The sequence below is a fragment of the Fundulus heteroclitus genome, chromosome 18, assembly GCF_011125445.2.
Source record: "Fundulus heteroclitus isolate FHET01 chromosome 18, MU-UCD_Fhet_4.1, whole genome shotgun sequence".
Taxonomy (NCBI): Eukaryota; Metazoa; Chordata; class Actinopteri; order Cyprinodontiformes; family Fundulidae; genus Fundulus; species Fundulus heteroclitus.
In genome coordinates, this window is record NC_046378.1 from 28,576,855 (window position 1) to 28,599,062 (window position 22,208).

The 22,208-nt window shown below is 40.9% G+C and overlaps 2 protein-coding genes across 3 annotated transcripts in view; both read right to left on the reverse strand.

The window, feature by feature from the left end:
* pitpnm3 (PITPNM family member 3) overlaps positions 1-11,071 on the reverse strand; it is a gene marked incomplete in the record, with an annotated part of 140,989 nt that extends 129,918 nt beyond the window's left edge. Inside the window, 1 exon segment of the mRNA XM_036149836.1 lies at positions 10,715-11,071. Coding sequence (XP_036005729.1) covers positions 10,715-10,739 — 25 coding nt within the window.
* An 8,894-nt stretch (positions 11,072-19,965) lies between these two features.
* kiaa0753 (KIAA0753 ortholog) overlaps positions 19,966-22,208 on the reverse strand; it is a 30,945-nt gene continuing 28,702 nt past the window's right edge. For both annotated transcript variants that reach the window (XM_021322600.2, XM_012874577.3), the window contains exon 18: positions 19,966-20,716. In XM_021322600.2, coding sequence (XP_021178275.2) covers positions 20,563-20,716 — 154 coding nt within the window. In that variant the 3' untranslated portion in view covers positions 19,966-20,562. The remainder of the gene's footprint in view (positions 20,717-22,208) is intronic.

Consider the following 22,208-nt stretch of genomic DNA (forward strand, 5'->3'; position numbering starts at 1 on the left):
TGTGGCTGGACATTAATGCAAGCTGGCTGAAAGGAGTCAATCGCTATCAAGACCGTCAAATTTGACTGGTTGGAAAAATTTCAGGATCAGAAAAACAGTCATTATGCTGAAACATACACTGATTATGTAAACGCTGTTTGAAAACTACAGCTCTAACTGGCATTTCTATTAACCAGTCAACCTCTGCCTAGCTACCTGAGCAAATATCCAATTAACCAACTAATCAGAGCTAGTTATTATACGCGTGTTGCTCTATAAAAGAGCCAAACAGCAAAAAAAGGGAAAATATCCTGCGCAATAGGGACTTGAAAATGACTAATTAATCAGGTAGGCAGCAAAACACACACACACAGATTAACCACATTCCTCAGTAGATCTAGTTTGATTGTTTTTACTTTGTAATTGCAAGCATGAAAAAGCGTGTTTTTCAGCTCAATCACATCATCTGGGTAATTAGTCACAAGAAACAGGCAAACATTGGGTACAAATGTATAAAACTCTAAATCAAAAAGGTACAAACACAGAAGGAAAGAACAAAAGCCAAAGATACTACAAACAATGGGGCGAAAAAAAGCTTTATATACTCTTCAAAGATGACCTGTAAGCACACAACTGTACGTTAAATCACTTTCAGTTCTCCGTTCTGTTTTATTAAGGGCGATGTATCCAGCTGACTTTCTCAATCTCGGGGTTCGGGAACCTCTGCCCCGCATGTTTAAGATGTGTGACTGCTCCAGCGCACCTGATTTAAATGATTGAATTATCTCCTCAGCATGTCACCAAGGTCAGCAGCAGCCTTTTAATGAGCCATCAATTGGAATCTGCCGTGTTGAAGCAGCTAAATACGTGAAACATGCAGGGCAGCGGGTCCTGAGGACGAGGGTTTAGAAAGCACGGAGAACGCAGGCGGAGAAGTGACTGATTGCAGCCAGGTGTCGACGACGGCTGGAACACAACAGAGAAGCAATCAGGAGAATCCAAAACAGGTGCCTGGAGAACCACTGGAAGCGATTTGTACACGTTTATTTCTAATATTTCCTTTGGTCGCTTAACCGGACATCTGAAAGCTCATTGCATTCAAATCAGCCTGTTAGAAATCCCAGTCTTCTTTGGCACACAATGAACAATCCGAAAGGTTCTTCAGAAACAACATAGGACATAAATCAAGCCACATAATGACTGAATGTAAACAACCAGATCTTTTCAGCATCTAAGACTGTTATTCTTTAACTTCTTACACCCCATAACCATAAACTAAACGAACCAGTCTTCTGCTAGTCTTGTAGCCACAAACTGAAACGATGAATTGTCCTTTTACCGCGATGCTGGATAAGTCAACCGAGAAAAGAAAACAAATGAAACAAAAATATGTCATTTTGTTCTAGCAGCCTTGGTGTGTGAGTTCTTGACACATAAGTACTTTAAGAACTTTTTTTCTAGTGTGGATTATATATAAATCCTTGAGTAGGAAGAACCTATGAGGATTTCCCAGCAGTTCTGCACTTTGAGCTCTTGCAAAGTACAAAATGTCCTGACCAGAAACTTTTTTTTCTTCTTCTTCTTGTCGCCTTGGGTAAAAGAACAAGGTTCTTGTTCTTGTAGAATGTGTATTATCCTTTATTTACCATCTCAATATTGCACTGCAGCTAATGAAAGCTTTTAACGGAGCCTTTTAGGATAATTAATGCCCCTTGTTCTTCTAAAATTTGATTATAATAGCAAACTATCTGTACAGCACTATAGTCAACATTGCAGTTGTTTTTTTTTATGTGCTATATAGATAATATTATACTTGAACTTAGTGTAATTAGAGCTACCAGTCTTTAAAATGTTGTCCCTAAGAGCTTTGCACATCTGGAGACTAAACATTTGGCCCATTCCCTTTCAGTCAGACAGAATGTAGAGGTTCAGTAAATGTCCATTTTTCACAGAAATCTTCTTTTGGACTCATTTCCAGAATTTGAGTTGGCCAATCTAGCAAATGAGTATATATTTATCTGCAATATTCCTGGTACTTCTGGCCTTTTCATGAAGACCATTCATTCCCATCAGAAGATAAACACAAACATGGGGATTCCCAATGATCCGGGGGGCCAGCTGTGGAACTTCCTGTGGCCCAGCGAGCAACAGGCTGCGCCAACCATGAGCACAGGCAGTTGATGCAGCTGGAGGCTTTTTTTTTCCATCACAGCAAAACGTTCACTGACAAATTTAAATCTTTCTAAAATGTAAAATATTTGGTACGACACAAAGTATTCATCTTTCAGCGATGGTGGTTTTAGCCATTCTTAAGTTATAGTAGATAGGACCACCAGACCCTGCGAGCTTTACTCAAAAGCAGACCTGGGAGTACCAAAGTCTACGTTTGGTCCATGTGGCAAAAAGTTCGGACACCACTGCTCTAACAGGTTGTTGTTTTTTTCTAGGATTGCACTTTATTTTCCTCTATCCATCTTCCCATCAACTCTCACCAGCTTCCCTGTCCCTGCTGAAGCGAAACATCCTCACAGAATGATTCTCCCAACACCGTGTTTTATAGTAGGGATAGGGTGTTTTACACTTACACCAATATTTAATTTATTTCTTTAAATTAAAAGTTTTAAGTTTAGAATTGTGCACTAGCTTTTTCTCTGCCAGACCGATTGTGGAAAAACAACTTTATTATCATGAAAGTTGTTAGGGAGTGGAGGCGTGCCATTGGTATTTTTGAGGTTTCATTACTGACTAATGTAGCATTCATTATATACCATAAAATGTGCACTTTTTACCGTGCAACCAAAAGGAAAATATCAAATTTACAGTTTCAAATAGTTCCGGAAGAAGACACTAAACTCCAATCTGCTGCCATCGGCGTGCGAATCAGAAACACATTGTGCAGCACTTTAAAGGCTCTTAAGTGCAGACCATTTACAGGGCCGGGACAAATGGGAGATTTTAAGCACACGGAGCGAATGCTTGCAGATTTGAGCGGGTGAGTAATTGTGCCTTAAAAAGGCCCTTTTCTATAGCAAAACCCTTCAGAAATCTGAGGAAACTCACAAAGACAGAAAATGAAAAATACACTCTGCCCGACCACCACATCTCTGAGATCAAACCTTTTTCACTGGCAGGAAACAAGAGGACCGTTCTCTGCTTCCAGGTGAGCCGGTCGGTTCCCTCCCCCAGCACCACCTCTCCTCTCCTCGGACACCCAAACAGCTGCTGCTGCGCTCCCTGACACAAGACCCTGTGCTGCTCCATGACAAACAGCTATTAAATTTAAATTACCAGCGTTTTGTAAGATCAGCTAAAACAACAGAGGTCATGAGCTTGCGTGCATTAGCACACATATTTGTCATATTCGGAGAACACGGGGGTGCCGGTTGCTAAACAGGCTCCCTTGGGACCGTTTTCTAATCTGAAGACACAACATGACACAGCAAGCTGTTGAATTCTAATAACATATATCTGTCTTGTCTAAGTGACAAGAAATGGCTCCAGGAAATCACTGATACAATCAACCTAAATTGTTTTTGGCAGGCACATGTGCCATTGGTTTACTTAAAAAAAACATTTTCACAAAAAAAAAAAATAAATCTTAATCGATTTTACAAGGACAGAAAAAGGAGAGCAAGAGATTTCTCATCAGCATCCAGCAGCTATTTATAGCACAATGCCAAATCTCAGCAAAGCCGGAGGTAGGCTACCTATTTATTTTATTTAGACAGCAACAAACAAACAAAAAAAAAAGGCTGTCTGATTCATTTTCATTCAAACTCCAAAAAAATGCTCTGGGGTGCTAAATCTCCAACTGAGACTAGTAATAATACATTTCAGCAAAGGCCAAACAGCAGGGAAAGTTAAAATGAATAGGCGGGGTAGAAAGAAATTAGCTAAACAACATTTCTTAATGGAAATGTGGCACTACTGTGGATATAGCTATGAGCTATGGCATGAAAACGTGACTTTCTGATTTCGGTTCACACAAATCTTTTAATAATAGGGCCTCTAAGCACTAACATCAACCCCTGTTATGTGAAGCTCATTGTTTTAACTGCTTCTTCTTAACCTTTAAATTGGTGTTTTTAGGTAGATAACTTAGATTATTAATGTATGTAAAAAAGCTTTGTGCCAAAATCTAAAATTAACCTGTATAATCATTCAAGACATGTTCAAAAGTTTTCTCTATGACGATAGTAAATTCAATAATGTCTCCTGCATGCTCCTTTGTTTTATGTAAAACACACTCTATAAAAGATGAAACATTTTTACAGGTTGAGTTTTCAGACCTACTTCTTTCTCCTTAAAAGAAAATAATTCAACACCACAGGGATACCTTTAAAAAAAATAACTACAAATATTTTTGCTACTCAATTGTGGTCTTAAAATGTTTTGTTTGAAAATATCAATTACTCTTAAAATAGATTGCAGCAAAACATTTTAGCGTGTCATAAATATCCTGAGAAGCAGACATTTGCAGTTTCTTTTCTCGATTTTGCAAAACATTTCACAAAAAGAATGAAGACGTAATTGAGCTAAACTTCAAGCTGAAACTAAATTAGAAGAAAAACTGTACCTGAAGCCTTAAATATGTGCGTACACTTCACTGATATTGGAACACATCTCATCTCAGACATTTTGGAGCCATCAACAACCTTCGGGCACCGTGTTGCGATCTCGTGGAACCGTAGAGGCTGCGAAAAATCTTGAGACCATATACAGATCTAGATCTAGTTGAAAATTGATACTGACAGTTGCAAAGATTGAATTCACTGAACAGGTTATCATGTTGATTAGAAATGCGCTTTAGTCATGAAGTTATTCAGCCAGTCAAATAACCTAAAACAAGAACGTGGACAACTTCATATGCATTATTTTCTCATGTACTCTGGTGGTGCTATGGTAAAATGTATTCATATATTTATTATTTTAACTACACAATGAGCTCTGAAGCCTCAGCTATACAGTATAGGGGACTGTGTACCCCGTCTCCTGTATAGTATTCTCATGCATTGAAAATATGTGACTTGATAAGGTTCCTATTAGACAGAAAACAACAGTTTCCACTCAGGAGAAACAAATTCTGCTGCCATGATTATTTTATTTTTAGTTCTTGAGGCCAAAGCAAGCACTCATTTGGTGCATGTTCAAAGCCCACATATTCATTCATTTAATTTATCTCATATTTTGGAAATTAAAAATACATGATATAACAATAATAACATATCGATTAAAAATCCCCACATGCTATTGTAGGAGTATACGCTGCACTCGCTCTTCTCAGACAGAACTGTTGCAAAGTGCTAGAGCCGTCATTTTAATTGGTCAGTTCCTCCGCACGAACCTTGCTTTTACCCAAAGTCTGTAAAGTTTGAAAAAAAGGTTAAGGTTGTGGGTCATTCAAAAAGCAGTTTTGATGTTGATCAAGGATGGCTGTCCTGTTGGAACACACAGTTGTTTGCAATTTTCAGTCGTCTAACTCGACACATCTCAAACCGTCATGATTTAAGGTTTTGTTTTTTTGTTTTGGACTTTTCCAGACTTGTCTATAATCAGCTTCGTCACCTTTCTGTCACAGATACCCTCCAATTAGCTCAGTCACCAGTCATCAGGCCAGACCAGTGCCACCTGCTGCCACTGATCGGTTCCTACTCTGCTCACCTGTTCCCCAGCCTTCATATACCTGCCTCACTCTCCCACTCACTGCCAGATCGTCTCAGCACCTCACTCGTGCCCTGCTGCAGTTCTTGTGTGCTTTACCTGCATCTGTTCAAGTCTGGTTCTGCCAGCAACTCCTGCTCTGTCTACATTGAACATTTCCAATAAAGCCTTTTTAACGTAACAATGTGTTCTGCTGAATTTCGGGTTCACACCTAGAATTGTTACACAAACTGTACCTTTAGTGGTATGCTTGTGGTACAATTTTTTTTTTTGCCCGTATCTGTAAGGTAACTAAATTAGATGCCACATAGAGCGAATACACTCAAACAGTCAAAGGACAAGTTGGTCAAGTGTATTGATTTAGCCTTAAACAGATACAACACAAAATGGGAATTAAGTGGAAAACAGCTCAAGGGCCCCTCAAGAGAAACCAAAGCGGATAACTATTCCCATTTGGTCTCAATTAAGACATTTAAAATACAAATATAAAAAGAGGGAAATAAAAATGTTTTTTCTAAATATGTATATATTCATTGTTTTTACTAAGAGAAAGAAATTATTGAATTTAGTCAAATATGCATGGTAACAATATGGGCGCTCTGACTGTTAAGTGTTTATCAGGGAGACAGTCTGGGGGAAGGAACGGTCCCAGGTTTTTGTAGCTCGCGGTCTGTGGCGTCAACCTGAGGGTAAAAGTCTGAACATTTTGTGTGCAGGGTGTGTGGAGTCTGCAGAGATGTTAGCTGCCCTTTTTATAAAAGTCCTGGATGAAAGACTTTTACAGAGCAACACCTTGCTCATGCGGGCAAAAAGCTAAATTTTAGACTAATCCGACCACACAACTTCTCTCCACAAGACTTTTGGCTTGACCATTGGGGCTGCTGCGAATTTTGATTAGAGCATGTTGATTAGGAGGTGACAACTCTCTTGATCAGCACATTTTCAGGTGTTCTAAAACTTAATTTGGTGTAAAAAGTTGCACAGGTGTACTAGCAGCTCCAAGTTTACCATCACCTTGACTCTTGTTGGTTGGTTGGTTTGTTGTTCCTCAACATTCAACCCAATTTCCTTTCATCCGAGTATGAAAGTTTGCAAGATTTTGTCATAAGTTTGACCAGATAACTGTTGCTTGTGTACGATCAATTGAAATTTAGAAATGATTTCAGAATACGTTTCCAGCTTGTGTAAATCTAAAATTCTCTCTCCTAAATCACCACTGGGCTTCTTGAACGCTCCCACTGTTCTTAGTACTAGTCTATCCAGTGAGAGTTAGTGAGACCTTTTTATGCTGACAAAAATAATCTAAAAAAAACGGCATTCAATCATGATCTGCGACGACTGGATAATAGGCCTTGGCCTTGTTAAGAGAAATGGCAAAAATAAATCATTAATACGTAGCCCAAGGTGCTTGTAAATAGTGTATATAAACTTAATACCAGAGCTGTGGGTATTTTCTTTGAGATTCACTGATCTAGTATGACTCTCTCTCATCCACTGGACATTGGATATCTTCAGAAAAAAAACAACCCTTTATTGAAAAATGTTTGCAGTATCCCTATTGTCTTAAGTGCAATTGAGAATCCCGGCGGCATAAACCACGGCAGCTTTTTGTATTGCGGCTAGCATTCAAAAGCCTCCCTATTTAAAATCCTTTAAAATGGATTAGCGAAATCCATCAACGTTCTTAAAATTCTGAGCAACACCTGCTTTATTTTCCGCACTGACGCTTTGTTGAACGCAGCCCTCATAATTTCCTAATCCTTATTACTCCGCTCAAATTATCTTTCAAATGATTAAAACCGGAATTATCCTCTGCTTTGGCAGACGTGTGATCCGAGCACAAAGTTGTGTTCCTGCAGGAGATGAGAAAGGCTGTGCAAACTGAGACTCTAAATCATGATGGCAGAGTTAGACAGCACCGTCGGTTCTTATTGGCAACACTGTTAAATAGGTGTAAAGGACGTAAAACACACTCACATTTAAATGCAGTAGTCTCATATGAATTTAAGTTTATTAATAATTGTAGTTTTTTATTAAATCACCAGTTCCACACTTATTGGCACCCCTGCTGCGATACTAAGCACCGCCCCCTTTAGCAAACAGGACATCAGGTAGTTTTCTCTAATTAATTTCCTATACCACAGGACAGCATGCAGAGAGAGAAATCTTAGACCTTTCCTCTTCGCACAATCTCTAAGTAGTCCTGCAGAGCAGCTTCTTTCCACTGTCCCCTATGAACCGCAGGAAACATTGCACAGCTGACTTTTGTTTCATCGAGCTCTGCTCTGCAGCTCCGGAATAATAAGAGTCCTCAATGCGCGGTTTCCATTGGCAGGTGAATCTACCAGCACGGCTCGAAGAAATATGAAAAAAAGATTAATAGGAAGAAAACATCCAGCTACAGCTGTTTGATTAAAAAGGGATTTTCAGTGCAACCAGAGAAGCTAATTTGTCTTTTGAGAGTCTCTCTGCTAAAAATAGACAACCACAGGCCTGATATTTGCTGAACACAAGCACCTCAATTCATCTTTTTTTCTAGCAGGGTTTGCCTCAGACAGTTCCACCGTGGTGACTGAAAGGAAGTGGATGGATGGATGGATGGATGGATGGATGGATGGATGGATGGATGGATGACTGACAAGTAATAAAGCCTGGAAATACACATAATTATTATGAACTGTAAAATACTTCAACTCCAAATGTTTCCAGACTTTGTGCACAAACCCTGTACAAGGATTAACGTTTAAAAATGCATTGCATTTTCTTAAGTTTGTAAATCGGGCTTTCTGTGTTTTTGAGCTGCTGCAGAACTTGCTCCTGGTCATGGTTCAGCAGTGCCTAAGGAAGCTCTACCACAACTGGACAAATAAACCACGTCACCATCTGTATGTCTACCTTCAGCCCAGCTGAAGGGTCCATTTCTCAGCTTGGGTGCCATGCCAGGGTCTCCTCATTAGATTGATGGATAGCATCTGAAATTAGTGCTTTTATCGTTTAAACCCGCTTTCAGGAGCTGTAGTAGAGACCAAACCCACAGAAAGAAAAAGTGCATTGGAGAATATATATATATATATACACACACACACACACTTTTATTGTGACCCATATAGTTTAGTATCTCTGTTGAAGTAAAATTCATTTTCCCTGATTTGCATGCTGCCTGTCTGCTTTAAAACCTTGATCCTCCCGTCAGTTAACCTTTGATGAAGTTGATTTACTTTGATTAATACGGTTTGACAATGTTTATTTGTCCCTTTAGTCCTAATTTGTTTCTGTTTGCTCCATTGATCTAAACCGGTCCAGCACACATGTAAGCTGACATCTGCATGGTAACCCTTAAGGAATACTCTGCCATGGGGGTTGACTTGTCTAGAAAGAAATATACGCGTGCATGCACTGCAAATTTTTTAAGCTTTCCATTTTGCATAAAACTTAACTTTTTTTTAAAAAACACCTGCACACACATTTTATAATCAATAAGTCTAAAAAGAGTCAATACTATGTCAAATTCAAAAATACTTTATCCCAAAGCGAAATGGTTTGTCAAACCACATTTCACTGAAACTACAGTTAAAAATCTTCATGTTGCATCACCAGCTGCCCTGTCACCTTAAAAGAAAAGGGTCCCCTCAGTATGACGCTATCACCACCATGTTTGACAGTGCGGATGGGGTTTCTGGTTGTCAGTTTATGTTTTGGTTTTCTAATTGCCAAGCTTCGACGTCAGGTTGCATAACAGCTGTCCTGTCAACAGAGTCTCCCACTTGAGCTGTAGATTTCTGCAGCTCCTCCAAAGCTACCAAAGGCTTATTGTCTGTTTCTAATAGCCAGGTGAGTTTTAAAAGGCAGTCAGTTGTATTGAGTCACATCAAAAAAGCTGAATGCAAATGCCCGCCACACTTCCCATACTTTAATTTATGCAACAAACAAACCAAACATGCATCATGTTCCATCAGCTTCACATTTACGCTCTTCTTTCTGTTGGTCAGTCACGTTAAAATCCCAGCAACATAGGTTGAAGTTTGTGTTTGTTTTTTTCCTGCACCCTGGTGCAAAGATATTGCTTTGATTCCACGTCTGCAATAAATTTAATCCCCACTCTATCGTGAGACGTTTTGCCACCACTTAGCTTGACAATAATCGGAAATGTCATTGATCCCTGCGGGAAAGTTCCCCGTCCACTCCTGGCCTGTGGAAAAGGTCAGAGCACTGAGGCCATGTGCAGAACACCGAGCCAGGAGCTGCAAGAGATCCAGAGACTCGCTCTTAAGGAGGGATGAGGGGGAAAAAAATACCTTTCTGCAGCTGCTAGCAGGTCAGATTTTATTCAACCAGCACAAATCAAAAAGTCTTTGTTGGGAAGAGGAGAAGCTGCATTAAATGAAATGTACAGCCCTGCTTTATATGAACAAAATGCAGACAGGTGGCACCTGTGCAGCAATATAATGCTTGTTGCAGAGGGCATCAGTAAACCTTTTTGTGCAACAGAAAGCTTATGACTTCAAAGGCCTCCTCGGATGCTGTCCTGTCAGCTCTCCTTTCTGCCAATCCAGTTCAACAATCAAATGAGCTGCATACATAAACTCCATGCTATTATTAGCACACTAGAGCCCTCTGTATTCCCCTGTATGCGTCTCCTGCTTTTTACTTTGCTTTTTTTTTTTTTTTTTTTTACACAGACCGATCAGCCTGTGACTCAGGTCTTTTTGCATAATTTCCAACACACCAGCAAATGTTCATTTTAATAACCGTAACCCAGAAAATGTGTCCTTGCGTGTTTGGACAGGAGAGGCGGGTTTGTCTTCCCCTTCACTGTTTGTTCCGTAACATTTCACGCCGCTGACTTGAGATCACCTGAAGGGGAAACGCGGAGGAACGGGACAGAGACAAGGAGCAGACCGGATCGGGCTGTCTCACACGCGGGGGTCCGTGTCGATTGTCGCGCATTCCGTCACGGACCCCATCCATCCATCCATGCATGCATCTATGCATGCGGCTGGAGCCAAACCAGCGCGAGACACAGAGGTCTACCTGTTAGCACGAGACCACCCGTGATGTCACCCCCCTCTCTTACCTCTCCCTTTTGTCTCCTTTGACATAGTGTCCTCTCCGGTGCGCACCTGTCTCCGCAGACCGTCCCTGTCTTCTTGCTCGTCGGAGAGTTAATTAAGCGGCAGCTCTGCCTCCCTCCGCCCCTCTCCTGGCGGCTTCACCTGGATGACTGTAGCGGGCACTGCCTCGTCGCTCCGCACACACACCCCCCTCCTCCACCTCCGAATCTCTGACAGCGGCGGAAGAAAAAAGGGGCTCGAAGCCGCGGCGGAGCTTCTCATTCACCTGTGCAAAGTCCGGCGGAGCGCCGCGCCGCGGACATAGCTACTTTGACTGCGCCTTGTATCTGTGCAGACTTTGCTCACATGTCATGCCCACCCAGCTCCGGCTCTTCCCGTCCGTCTCTGTCTCTCTCCTTTCCTCTCCTCTCCGCCGCAAACATCAGGAGGAGTTGCTGCTTCACACCGAGGCTCCGCTCTGCAGCGCGACTGCCTCCAGCGGTGCGCGCAATCCCGGACTGCTGCTGCTGCTAAGAGGCAGCGGCAGTCCTCCGTCTCTTCACGTTTCCAGGACGTGAAGTTTGTACTTATAAAAGAAACAGAAGGAAAAAAAGAAAGAAAAAACGCAGTAAAAACTGTAACAGGCTACAGCAACTGGGAAAGAAAGCCACGTGGCATGGGCAGAATTGAACAGTTTAAATTAGTTTAAAAACATTTAGAAATGCCGGATTAAAATTTCATCAACCTCCAACTTTCATGATTTGCTGGTTTTATTATTTTTAGATTTCCTTGGGACTTTGATTTGCTTGCGTTTCATGCACTTCCTGTCCAGTCGCTCCCATTCTTTTTTCAAAATTTAATCTGCCGTGCCGTTTATGAATCATGAATTTGGTTTAAAAAAAAAAGTGTGAAGTGGGAGAAAAAAATACATCGTTTTGAAAATGTGTCGCAAAGAAAATTACTAGAATTAATTTAATACCACTAAACAAAATCTAGTGCAACCTATGGCTGTCAGAAGTCGCCTACAGAGTAAAAAAAAAAAAAAACACTTGTGTGTAATTTAACGTTAATGAACAAACAAGGGAACAAACTTGCATCTTAGTAAACTTTCTACAATCACAAGTAGGGCTGGACGATATAGTTATACAAAGTATATTGATAAAATAGAAATCATATTGATCGATATCGATAATTATCAACAAATTCAAAACATATATTTTAAGTGCGGCCCTGACCATTTTATGCTGTTGCTTAGCGACCTGTTTTTTAGATATAGAACACACACACACTGAATTCAAACTCAATTATTCAACCAACTTTTCACCAAAACTGCAAGTTTGGAAAAAAAAAAAACAATGCGTGTTCTCTGAACTCTGTGAAGCTTGGTTCCTGGGTCTACGTTTATGATTGGTAGGGAGGATGTAGTGACTAATATTAACCTAGATGGCTAGAATGCAAAACGGACAGCTGTTTTTCTATTGAACTTTTTTTTATACCCTTGTTTTCTATCATTGATATATATTGATCGATATATATTGATATTGAATTATCGTCCAGCCCTAGAACAAACAGCAACATGAAGAACGAGAAACGCAGCAGTCAGGTCAGGCATGAGGGTGTGAAGGAATGTAAAGCCAGGTGAGGTTATAAAACAATAGGGGTGTGTGTGAATAACCAGCTTCATCATGATACAAAGTTATATTGATTTGTTTGGATGACGATACGATTTTTGCCCATATCAAAAAGTCTGCTACGATTTCTGATTAATATAATATGATGTGACATTGTCAGGCCCTCTAACACTATGTATATTTATATCAACTCACAGAAGAAGAAAAAAGATTTGACCGTCTTATTTTGAAGCTCTTACATGTATCAAAAACAGCATTTGTCTAACTTTGAAATACCACTACTGACAATACATTACCTCCTCACATTAGTCTCATGCCTCAATTTTAAAATAAAGGCATATCTTAATAATGACTATATGGATTGATATTTTAATCTTGCATCAATGTAATTGGATCGTTAATCATTAAATCGATATATCGATGTTGGCCAATGTATGGTTACACCCCAATAAAACAATATCTCTAACTTTAACCATCCCACATAGAGCACTGTTCAATCCATCATCCCAAACTGAAAAGGTAGTGGCACAGCTGGAAAGACATGACTGGGAGAAGGACAAAAATGTGTTTGAGGAGCAGCCAAGAGACTGATGACAACTCTGGAGGAGCTGCAGAGATTCACATCTCAGTGTGGAGAGTCTGCTGACGGTGCAGCTGTAAGTTTACCTGACTCCGCCAGATAGATTTGCTCCGCATATCCATCTGGAAACCTTCCGTTGAAGTAATTTTGGGATGGGGCGAAAATACTGGTTAGCTGATTGGCCTATGTTGGTGATAGACGGGCCAAATAAACCAATCAGATTCGTCGTCGCTCTGTTACGAGCGACGACGAAAACACAACCACAAGCCAAGCTACTCTTGCTGCTGCAGGTAAAGGCTCGTTAGCTCAGCAGAGAAATACTCTGTAATTCCGATAAAACTTGCTCGATAGCCACGCTAACGCTAGTTTCATCGGCTGAAGCCGCCATGTTCTTTAGACTGAACTGTCGCGCTTCCCGTTGCGTCACACATCAACCCGCCTCAAAGCCAACGCTGATTGGACGTTCGTTTGGTGAACGGCTCCAAATTTTCTTCAACGGAGAGTAGCCAGACTGATCTGCGAGTGAAACCTTGAAAGCTCGCGAGATCAGGATGGTCTCACGAGGCTAGCTATAAGCGCTGCACTCCCCAAATCTGACCTTCGTGGAGAAATGGTAAGAAGAAGGTCATTGTTGGAAGAAAAAAAATGCATGAGAAGAAAGCATGCTGAAGAAAGGGCTCTGGCTTGAGGAGACAAAATGTTACTTCCTTGGTTAGATGGAAAATATTATGCATTGCGTAAAACTAACACAGAAAACACCATCGCCACAGTGACACATGGTGGTGGCAGCATGGCTTGGGAATGCTCCTTGAATTTGTTCTTTATCTGGGATATTGAAGCTGGTCAGAGTTAATGGAAGCACAATGGATCTAAATACAGAGCTAAATGGAGCTAAATGAAGCTGGTCAGAGTTAATGGAAGCAGCTAAAAACAGAGGCAGCCTGGAAGAAAACCTCTTAGAAGCTGCAAAACACCTCAGACATGGGCAGATGTTCCCCTTTCTGCAAACATACAGCCAGGGCTGTGGTTTAGATCAAGCATATTCATCTGTTAGAGTGGTCTAGTCAAAGCCCAGAGCTAAATCCAAACAGAATCTCTGATAAAACACTGAAGTCAAAAAGATGCCCTTCATTGGAGCTGAGATCATTTGGTAAGATGAATAGGCAAAAAGCTCATCCCTCCGGTCTGTCTGCGTAGTAAGTAGAAAGGGGGTTTTCATTTCTAAAGAAAAATTACTACCATCTTCCTTTCAAATCATAATTAGGTCCATCCAATAAAGTTGTGTCAGCCTGTCACATCAATTCCTAATAAAACACACCTAATAAAATGAGAACGCTGGGGACATGAATACATTTGTTGGGCAGTTTCTGTGTGTTGTTAGCTTAGGATGTTGATAACAGGGAGTTTAAAGAGAAAGAGAGGAACTAACCCACAGCATCAGGGTGGAGGTGTGAGCCATCACTCCTGTCAACTCTCCATCACGTAAGCAGCTGGTCAAACAGGGGCAGTCACCAAAGGCAGAAAGGAAATATTCAGGATCTTTGAGAATTGTGGCTCAGATATAGAACCTTTTCAAAATGTAGCTCCCGCTTTTCAGGCACACAATTAAGCCCGTGATTCATTTCCCAACCGATCCACTTGTGAGGAGCACTCAATCTGGCAGATGTTTTACCTTACGGGTAACTCTAATTCATCTTTAAGCCCATATCTGAGTGCGACACTTGACTGGAATTGCTGTAAAATAGCTCCTCTCACACATTACGCCATCGTCGCGTGTGAAGTGGTCATAGTGGCACCTGCTGTTTCCATCCCTCGCTCCCTCATACGCGATCACGCATGAGATCCCACAGCCCTGAAAGCACACAGGTCCACACAGAAGAGCATCGATGCGGGGAAAACGCCTGTGGCCGAGCCTTCGCCCTGGAATACGAGAGATGGACATGCTGCATTACCAAACTCAAAGGGAGAGCACAAAAGCAATTTGTTTTTTATCATGGAAGTCAACGACCGCATGCTTCTTGTGCAGAGCGCTGAGCTCAGATTCCGCCGAGGAAAACTAATTGAAAAGGCCTCAAGGCCAGGAAGTCAGGGAGACCGATAGCACTGATTGCACAAAATGACTCCACTGACAGCGTCCAAGGGAGAAAAACTAAATTGCTAATTGAATTAAATCAGTTGCTTTTTACAAAGCCGTCGTCATACATTTGAAGAGAAGCTGGCTGTGAGCAAGAGACACAACACCCTGGGTTCAACAAAGAGCCTTACAATGAAAAACAAAAAAGAAAAGAAAACTGGGGAATCTGTTTAAAAAGTTGGCTTTCAGAAGTGTGGCGCTCCGGACAATAAAACTCTATTGCAAAGATGTCAAAAAGGTTGATGAAGTGCTGTATAAGGAAGCAGCAACTCTCCCAGGTGACTCTGTTTATAACCGCTGAGGGGCTTTTGGAAAACAGAGGCAAGATTCGATTCAGCAACACAAAGCATCTGAGGAGCCATTAAAAAGTCACAAAACGCAACATAGTGCCCAGTCAGCAAAATAGTTGCTAAGGTGCATATTTTTAGTTTCCGTCTCCTGCTGCTGCCTTGCGGGCAGACAAGCGCACTTTACTTCAAAGGCCCTTAATTTAAAAGATTACAAGATATAAAATGCAATGATTTTCTTTTTTTTTAGTTCACCCACGTCTGTCCTTTGATATAACATTTATCGTTTCCCTCGCTTATTTATTTGCATCTGCTGTCAGATTAACGAGCAGCATCGTGAAGACCAAAGAACAGAGCAGACGGGTCAGAGGTAGATGCGTGGATACGTTTAAAGCTGGGTTAGGTTTAAAAAAAGAAACACAAAAAAAACCAAGATCTCACAGTTCAAACCATCATCTGAAAAGGGAAGACTGTTTGATACAGCTACATGTCTCCCGTGACAAAGACAATCTACCATAACTGACAATGTTAGCTAGGAGAGCATTGATCAGAGAGGTAGCCAAGAGGTAAAAAAAAAATGTATTCATGTAATCCACAAATCTGGCCGACGGAGAAACAGATAATAGAAATTGTTTAATGAAAGCAGTAAGACCTCCAGTTTAATATTTGCCGCAAGCCACATGAGGGACACGGCAGAAAGTGTTGGTCAGATATTTTGGCCTTCATGCAGATTGCACACACACGAGGCACACATCCCAGAGGTAGGGGACTCCAGTCACATGACTTTGACTTGAGTCAGACTGGAGTCGTTGATTTTATGACTTTAGACTTGAAAAAGTGTTCAGAGACTGGTTACTTGACTTGGACTTTAACACCAATGACTGGAGACTTGAATTGCACTTGAACCTGTTGGCTTTAAAAGACTTTAACCCTAAATCTAAAGCTTAAGACATCTATGATTTCAAAAGTCCGCACTGTTAATTAATCTCACTCAATCAGTGTCTACAAACACAGACAGTCGCTCTCTTTCCCCACTCGGTACTGCCTCGACCCCCAGTCGGTCGAGGCAGATGACCGCTCATACTGAGCCCGGTTCTGCTGGAGGTTTTTCTTTCCACTGTCGCTTCATGCTTGCTGAGTATGAGGAATTGCTGCAAAGCCATGGACAATGCAGACGACTCTCCCTGTAGCTCTACGCTTCTCCAGGAGTGAATGCTGCTTGTCGGGACTTTGATGCAATCAACTGGTTCTCTTATATAGGACATTTTTGATCAATCTGTATAATATGACCCAATCTGTATAATATTATTAAATTTGACTTTGTAAAGGGACTTGAGATGACATGTTTCATTAATTGGCTCTATATAAATAAAATTTTATTGAATGTGTGCGAGACCTGTGGTACAGCCAACGAAATTACTCTTGGTAGCATTTTTGTCCTTAGCTTTTTTTTTCTCCTTTTCCTTTTTTAAAAATCTGGTTAATTTGAGTCAAATTAACAGCAAAATTAACCCGATTTTTTTTTTTTTTTAATGGAAAAGAAAAGGACAAAAATGCTCTCAAGAAGAGTAATTTCGTTTGAATCTGAATATGAACTGCTGTTGCATTTTTTCACTGAACATTCAGAAAAAATATAGTTCAAAGGAGGACCGTTCTGTAAGCTAAATCTAATTTTAATGTTTTGTAAGGTCAGATTGCACTGGTTTCATCATGTTTTGACATAAATACTGACTTAAAATGAAACATATGCTCTATTATTTACATTTAACATATTTCAACATTGTTAAAGACATGCAAAGACTTGAAATTTGAAGTTTCAGACTTGGAACTTGACTTGAGAAATACGCGTTTTGACTTGAGACCTGACTCGGACTTGGATGTCTGTACTTGAGACTTGACTTGGTCACGCCTCCGGCACGTCCTGCTGAGCACATCAAGAAACAGTTGGGATGCTTTTCTTCAGCAGGGACAGGGGAGCTGACATGAGTTGATGTGAAGGTGAGCTAAACACATATTCAGGTGGTAGAATGGCCCAGTCAAAGTCCTAAATCCAGTTAAGAATCTGTGGCAAGACATGAAATGTGCTGTTCACAGATGCTCTCTGTCCAAGACTCACGAGTCCTAATAAGTAAACATGTCAATCTCTAGATGTGCAAAGCTGGCAGAAAGGTACTTGTGCAAGGCACTCTAACCAGTTGTGACTCTTGTTAGCTGGTAAGTTAAAGTATTTCTCGATAGTGTTTGCTTTCTAAAATGCACATATCAGAAAACATATCATAAAGCTATATAAACAAAAAAATAACGTGTAAAGATTTGAACCCCCCAGGAACCGAAATAGCAACTTGTTCTGTTCAGTAACTTACTATCTCTGTGACTCTGCAAGAATCTTCTCCAACACAACACTTTAGATCTGCCGATGTGACGGGCTCACCGAAACCGAGACCTTTTGAGAAGCGCTGACAGCCAACTAGTGTCGGTTTGAGATTTGAAAGATAAACTGCATACCGTTATCTTGTTTTTTGTGTGGAAACAAACACATATATCAGTCTCTACCAAAAAGGAGTAACACTATTGGATTACTCTTAACTCAAAAAAAGCACGCCTTGTTTTTATCTACTGATCTTTTTACATAGATGAATTAATGCATAAGTAATAAAGGTGAAAAAAAGTATACTCATTATTAATCTAATACATGAATTAAAAATGTAGCCATATGCACGCTGAAAGAAGCTTAAATCTCCCACTCATTTGGAGGCCTTGGAAATCTCTGCAGAAAAGTGAGCATTTGCATGAGCAGACATTAGGATGCATGCTGCAGCGGTACTGCCTGACAGACCGCTCACCAACGACCAGCCTTGATGCCAGCATGACTAATGAGCCTGAAGACCTGACATCCATCTGATAAGAATATAGAGCATCAGCTGAGAGAAAAAAAAAAAAAAAAAAGACTTAAATGTCAAATGCTTGACCTACTTTACCAACATATAATAGTTTCCCCCTCGAAGCATCTCAAATGTGCTGCAGTCAGTCGAATCCTGACCAGTTTGGAAATTAGTTTTGATAATGAGTCAGAGCTGGCCGGAGGCAAGGTCTAACCCCCTCGGATCATTATAAATTATAATTATGGACAAAATAGTTGCTAATTCTGGTCTCTTCGCGACAGCATCTGCATGTGTACAGTAATGATATTCAAAGCCATTTGACCTTTTCCGAATTGCTCACAATACAATCATGACCGTTCATGTATTTTATTAGAATTTAATGTAATAGGCCAACAAAAAGTAGTCCGTACCTGTTAACCTCTTAAGGCCTGATAATTCTAGTCCAAAGAAAATGATCAGTTTCTCTTCAAACATATCTTTTTCTTTTTCCTGACAGATCTGTGAATGACACAGACGAGTGATCAAACATATATGCTTGAAGGGAAACTGATCGTTTGTTGGGTGTTTAAACTCCCGTGTTTGGCCTAAATGTTCTCTGGTCTTAGGAGGTTAAGTAGAAGGAAACATGATATATGGTTTATTTTTACAAATACAAATCATTAAAGTGTGGCCTAATCCACCTTCATGAGTCACTATTTTGAAGAGTCACCCACTGCTGCAATTACATCAGCAACTCTTTTTATATTACCTCTTATATTACATTTATGTTACGTCTCTACCAGCTTTGCTCTTTGAATAAAACAGGTCAAGCTCAGATTGGCTGTAAAGAATATCTGAACATCAAATTTTATGTTTGGCAGCCGAATCTTATAATTACAGGTCTGGACTTTGACTGGGCCATTTTACCAAATCAACGTTGTTTCCATTCTTTAGCGGTTTGAGCAACAGTCGCTCTTCTTCTGGACCGAACACACCGAGCGTCCCTGGCTGGTAGCTCCTGACACACAACGGAGGCGAAATGCTTCTGACGCAGCTGGCCTTCAAGTCACGCATTCTGAAAGTCATCAAAAAGCCCTTCTGCTCGCTCGCGTTTGCCCGCGGTCACTTTACGAAAGTCGAAGGCAATATACATGAGAGCTGTCGGCACGCTCAACGTCACATTTGCTGCATTTCTGCTCTAACTTTCTGACCCCTAACAGTGAAGAATGCTTGGCTGCAGTCGCCAGAGAAGAAGCAACACCTCTCGACGATCTGATTTGTCAGAGGTCATAAAGAAGCTGGCATGGTAGGGATTATGCTGAGCACTCGAACACAGCAACGAAGAAAGATAAAGCGACTAATTTTACAGTAGATATTTGAATGCCGCTGCAAAAGCCGGTCCCCACAGTCCAAAGCAACATCTGCGCGTTTCCCTCCTGTTCTGGCTGAATGACTTTCATGTTGCCGTTGAGGGACTCAGACTTTTTGTAAGTGGGCCTTGAATGTCTTGTTTGCCTGGTTGTCAAAATTGTCGCTTTTCACCATAATTATGGGCTGATTCGGTTTGTGATTATCTGTAGTGTACTTTATAATCTAGTGGGCAAATTTTGTTTAGTCTAGTGGGCTAAAACGCCATGAGAGGACCGCCGGATTGCACTGAGGGAAGCGCAATTAAATCAATTTAAGCTTCCCCCAAAACGAAAGGCTTTGTGATGACGCAAAAGAAAAATCACAATTTCCCTGTGACACTACATTAAATATTGAAAGAAAGGAAGAAAACCGAGGAGCACCGAGCTCCTTTATTAGGAGAATAAAGCAAAATAAGAATCCAAGCAACAGCGGAAATGAACATAAGATGCCATTTGCCTTCCAGACATTTCCAAATGGAGACCATATGGAATAATTCATTTCCGCATTTCACCGTGAAAATAGAAAGCGTGAGTAGTCCTCGGGGAGATTTAAACCAAGTGCAAAGAGAGGGCAGTAATCTTATAATCCTCTGTAATGTCATATCGGTCTCTCCAAGCTTATCTTCGCTAAACTAACTTTCCCCCGAGGAATACTTTCACAGATACAAATGGACCATAAAGAGTGATGAGGTCGCTGTTTCCCTGCGTAATTCCGTCATCATCTGCAGCAGCTTCTTCTTTAAAAATATCTAAAACCTCGGTAAAAGAACATTTTATTTCACTCGAGATCATTTCACATTTCAAAATAAATACACAGGCTGTTTAACACATCTTTCCAAATGTGCAAAATTCTATAAAAATAAATATCCGTACTCCTGTGTCAAAGAAGTTGTCGATGTAATGCAGCAAACGCGTACAGGGTCCGGTTCATCTTTGAAGAAACTGCAGCAGACGCAGAGCTGCGGCATCCTACTGGCTGCTGACGGCCGCGGCTGAAGCCGGAGGCGACAGGACGGGCTGCAGAAACTCTGAGGTGAAGACGGCCTCGGCGTATTCCTCCACAACGTCCTGAAACTCCTTCGCCACGTCAGCCAAGGCTTCTGACAGCAGCTCCTCTGCCAGGCTGCAGGACAGAAACAACCCGGGAGCGTTACACAAAGCAGGTCCCAGCAACAAGGAAGCGTTTAATCATTTCTAGTTATAATCACTTATTCAAGCAAAAGTTATGAATCGTTTTGAAATCTCAGACTTAAAGGTAAGGATCTACACTCTGTAGGGAATGCTGTGTAAGTAATGCTAATATGTGATACTGACGAGTTTTAATATAATAGTAAAAATCCTGTTTTACAGCGAGACGTCTTGCACATGCAGTATGACGTCACGTTTACAGTAGTTAGGCTGGGGGAAAAAACGTTAAATGCTGTTCTTATATAATACATTTTAATTCAAAGGGAGAATTAGATCTAGCAAAAAATTGGTAAAATCAGGTCAAACATTTTCTAAAACTGGAGATTAAAAATCGTTCAAACATTTCTGGATGTTGCTTCTTTAGCCCAAACCACAGCTCCCCCCTTTTAATACGAAAGAGCAGCGACTCTACACTAGGGCTGCAACTAAAGGTTGTTTTAATAGTGGACTAATAAATCGATTATTCTTTCGATTAGTCGACTAATCGTGGTAATATTTTTGCATGATCTCCATCGTCACAAATATTTTGACTCACTTATTCTTTTCTACACACCTTTGAATGTCCCGTTATTGCCGCTTGTTGTCCCTGTCCTACATTAATTACATTTATAAATGATTTCAGCATAGGTACCTAGCAATGACCATTACTAGCGCTAAGGAGCTATAAGGAATCCCACAATCCTTAGCATGACATGTTCTATAAGCACAGCCCACCTCATGGAAATGAACGAAAATGTCCAGAGAGAAGAGAGCGCAGCGCACATTTGTTCATTTTCGGCTAGCTTTAGGCCCGGATTTGACTCGCATCATCCATGTGCGTTTCCATCATGTGATGCCGTCGGAGTTGAAGGCTGTCTGAAATCTCTCCTCCCCACGATAGAGTTCTTACTGTTGACCCCAAGAAAGATCAGGGAAAAAGAGTTAGGAACAAGAGCTGAGAGCTATAATTAGACGTCTTTGAACGGAGCCCGTGTGTGTCTGAATTCCTTGAACTGTATGACACAAGTTGCAATATATCGAGATATTTGTTATATCGCTGTGAAAACAGGGCTGTTTAAAAAGACTGAACTCCCCAGGCTGCTCTCTGGACCTAAGGGTTTCATGCACCCACAGCCTCGTCATCCTTGCTGCTCTTTTTCTCCTAACTAGCAAGGCTAGCACTAGCTCCTTAGCATGGGTCAGACCACTGAGCTATATAATACACTGGAGTACTGATTTTGCCGAAAAACTGAAGTCACTGGCCGCCATCTTGCTATTCCCTACTCTCAGAGAATCCCATAGGATTTGGTTGCAACAACAAGCAGTTTTCTGGCTGTGTGAAAACGTTTCACAGGTAATTCTACAGTCAGTGGATGTACTAACACTATCAACTACTCGGAAATTAGGTGCTGAAATATTTTACATGTTATTCATATTAAATTTATATA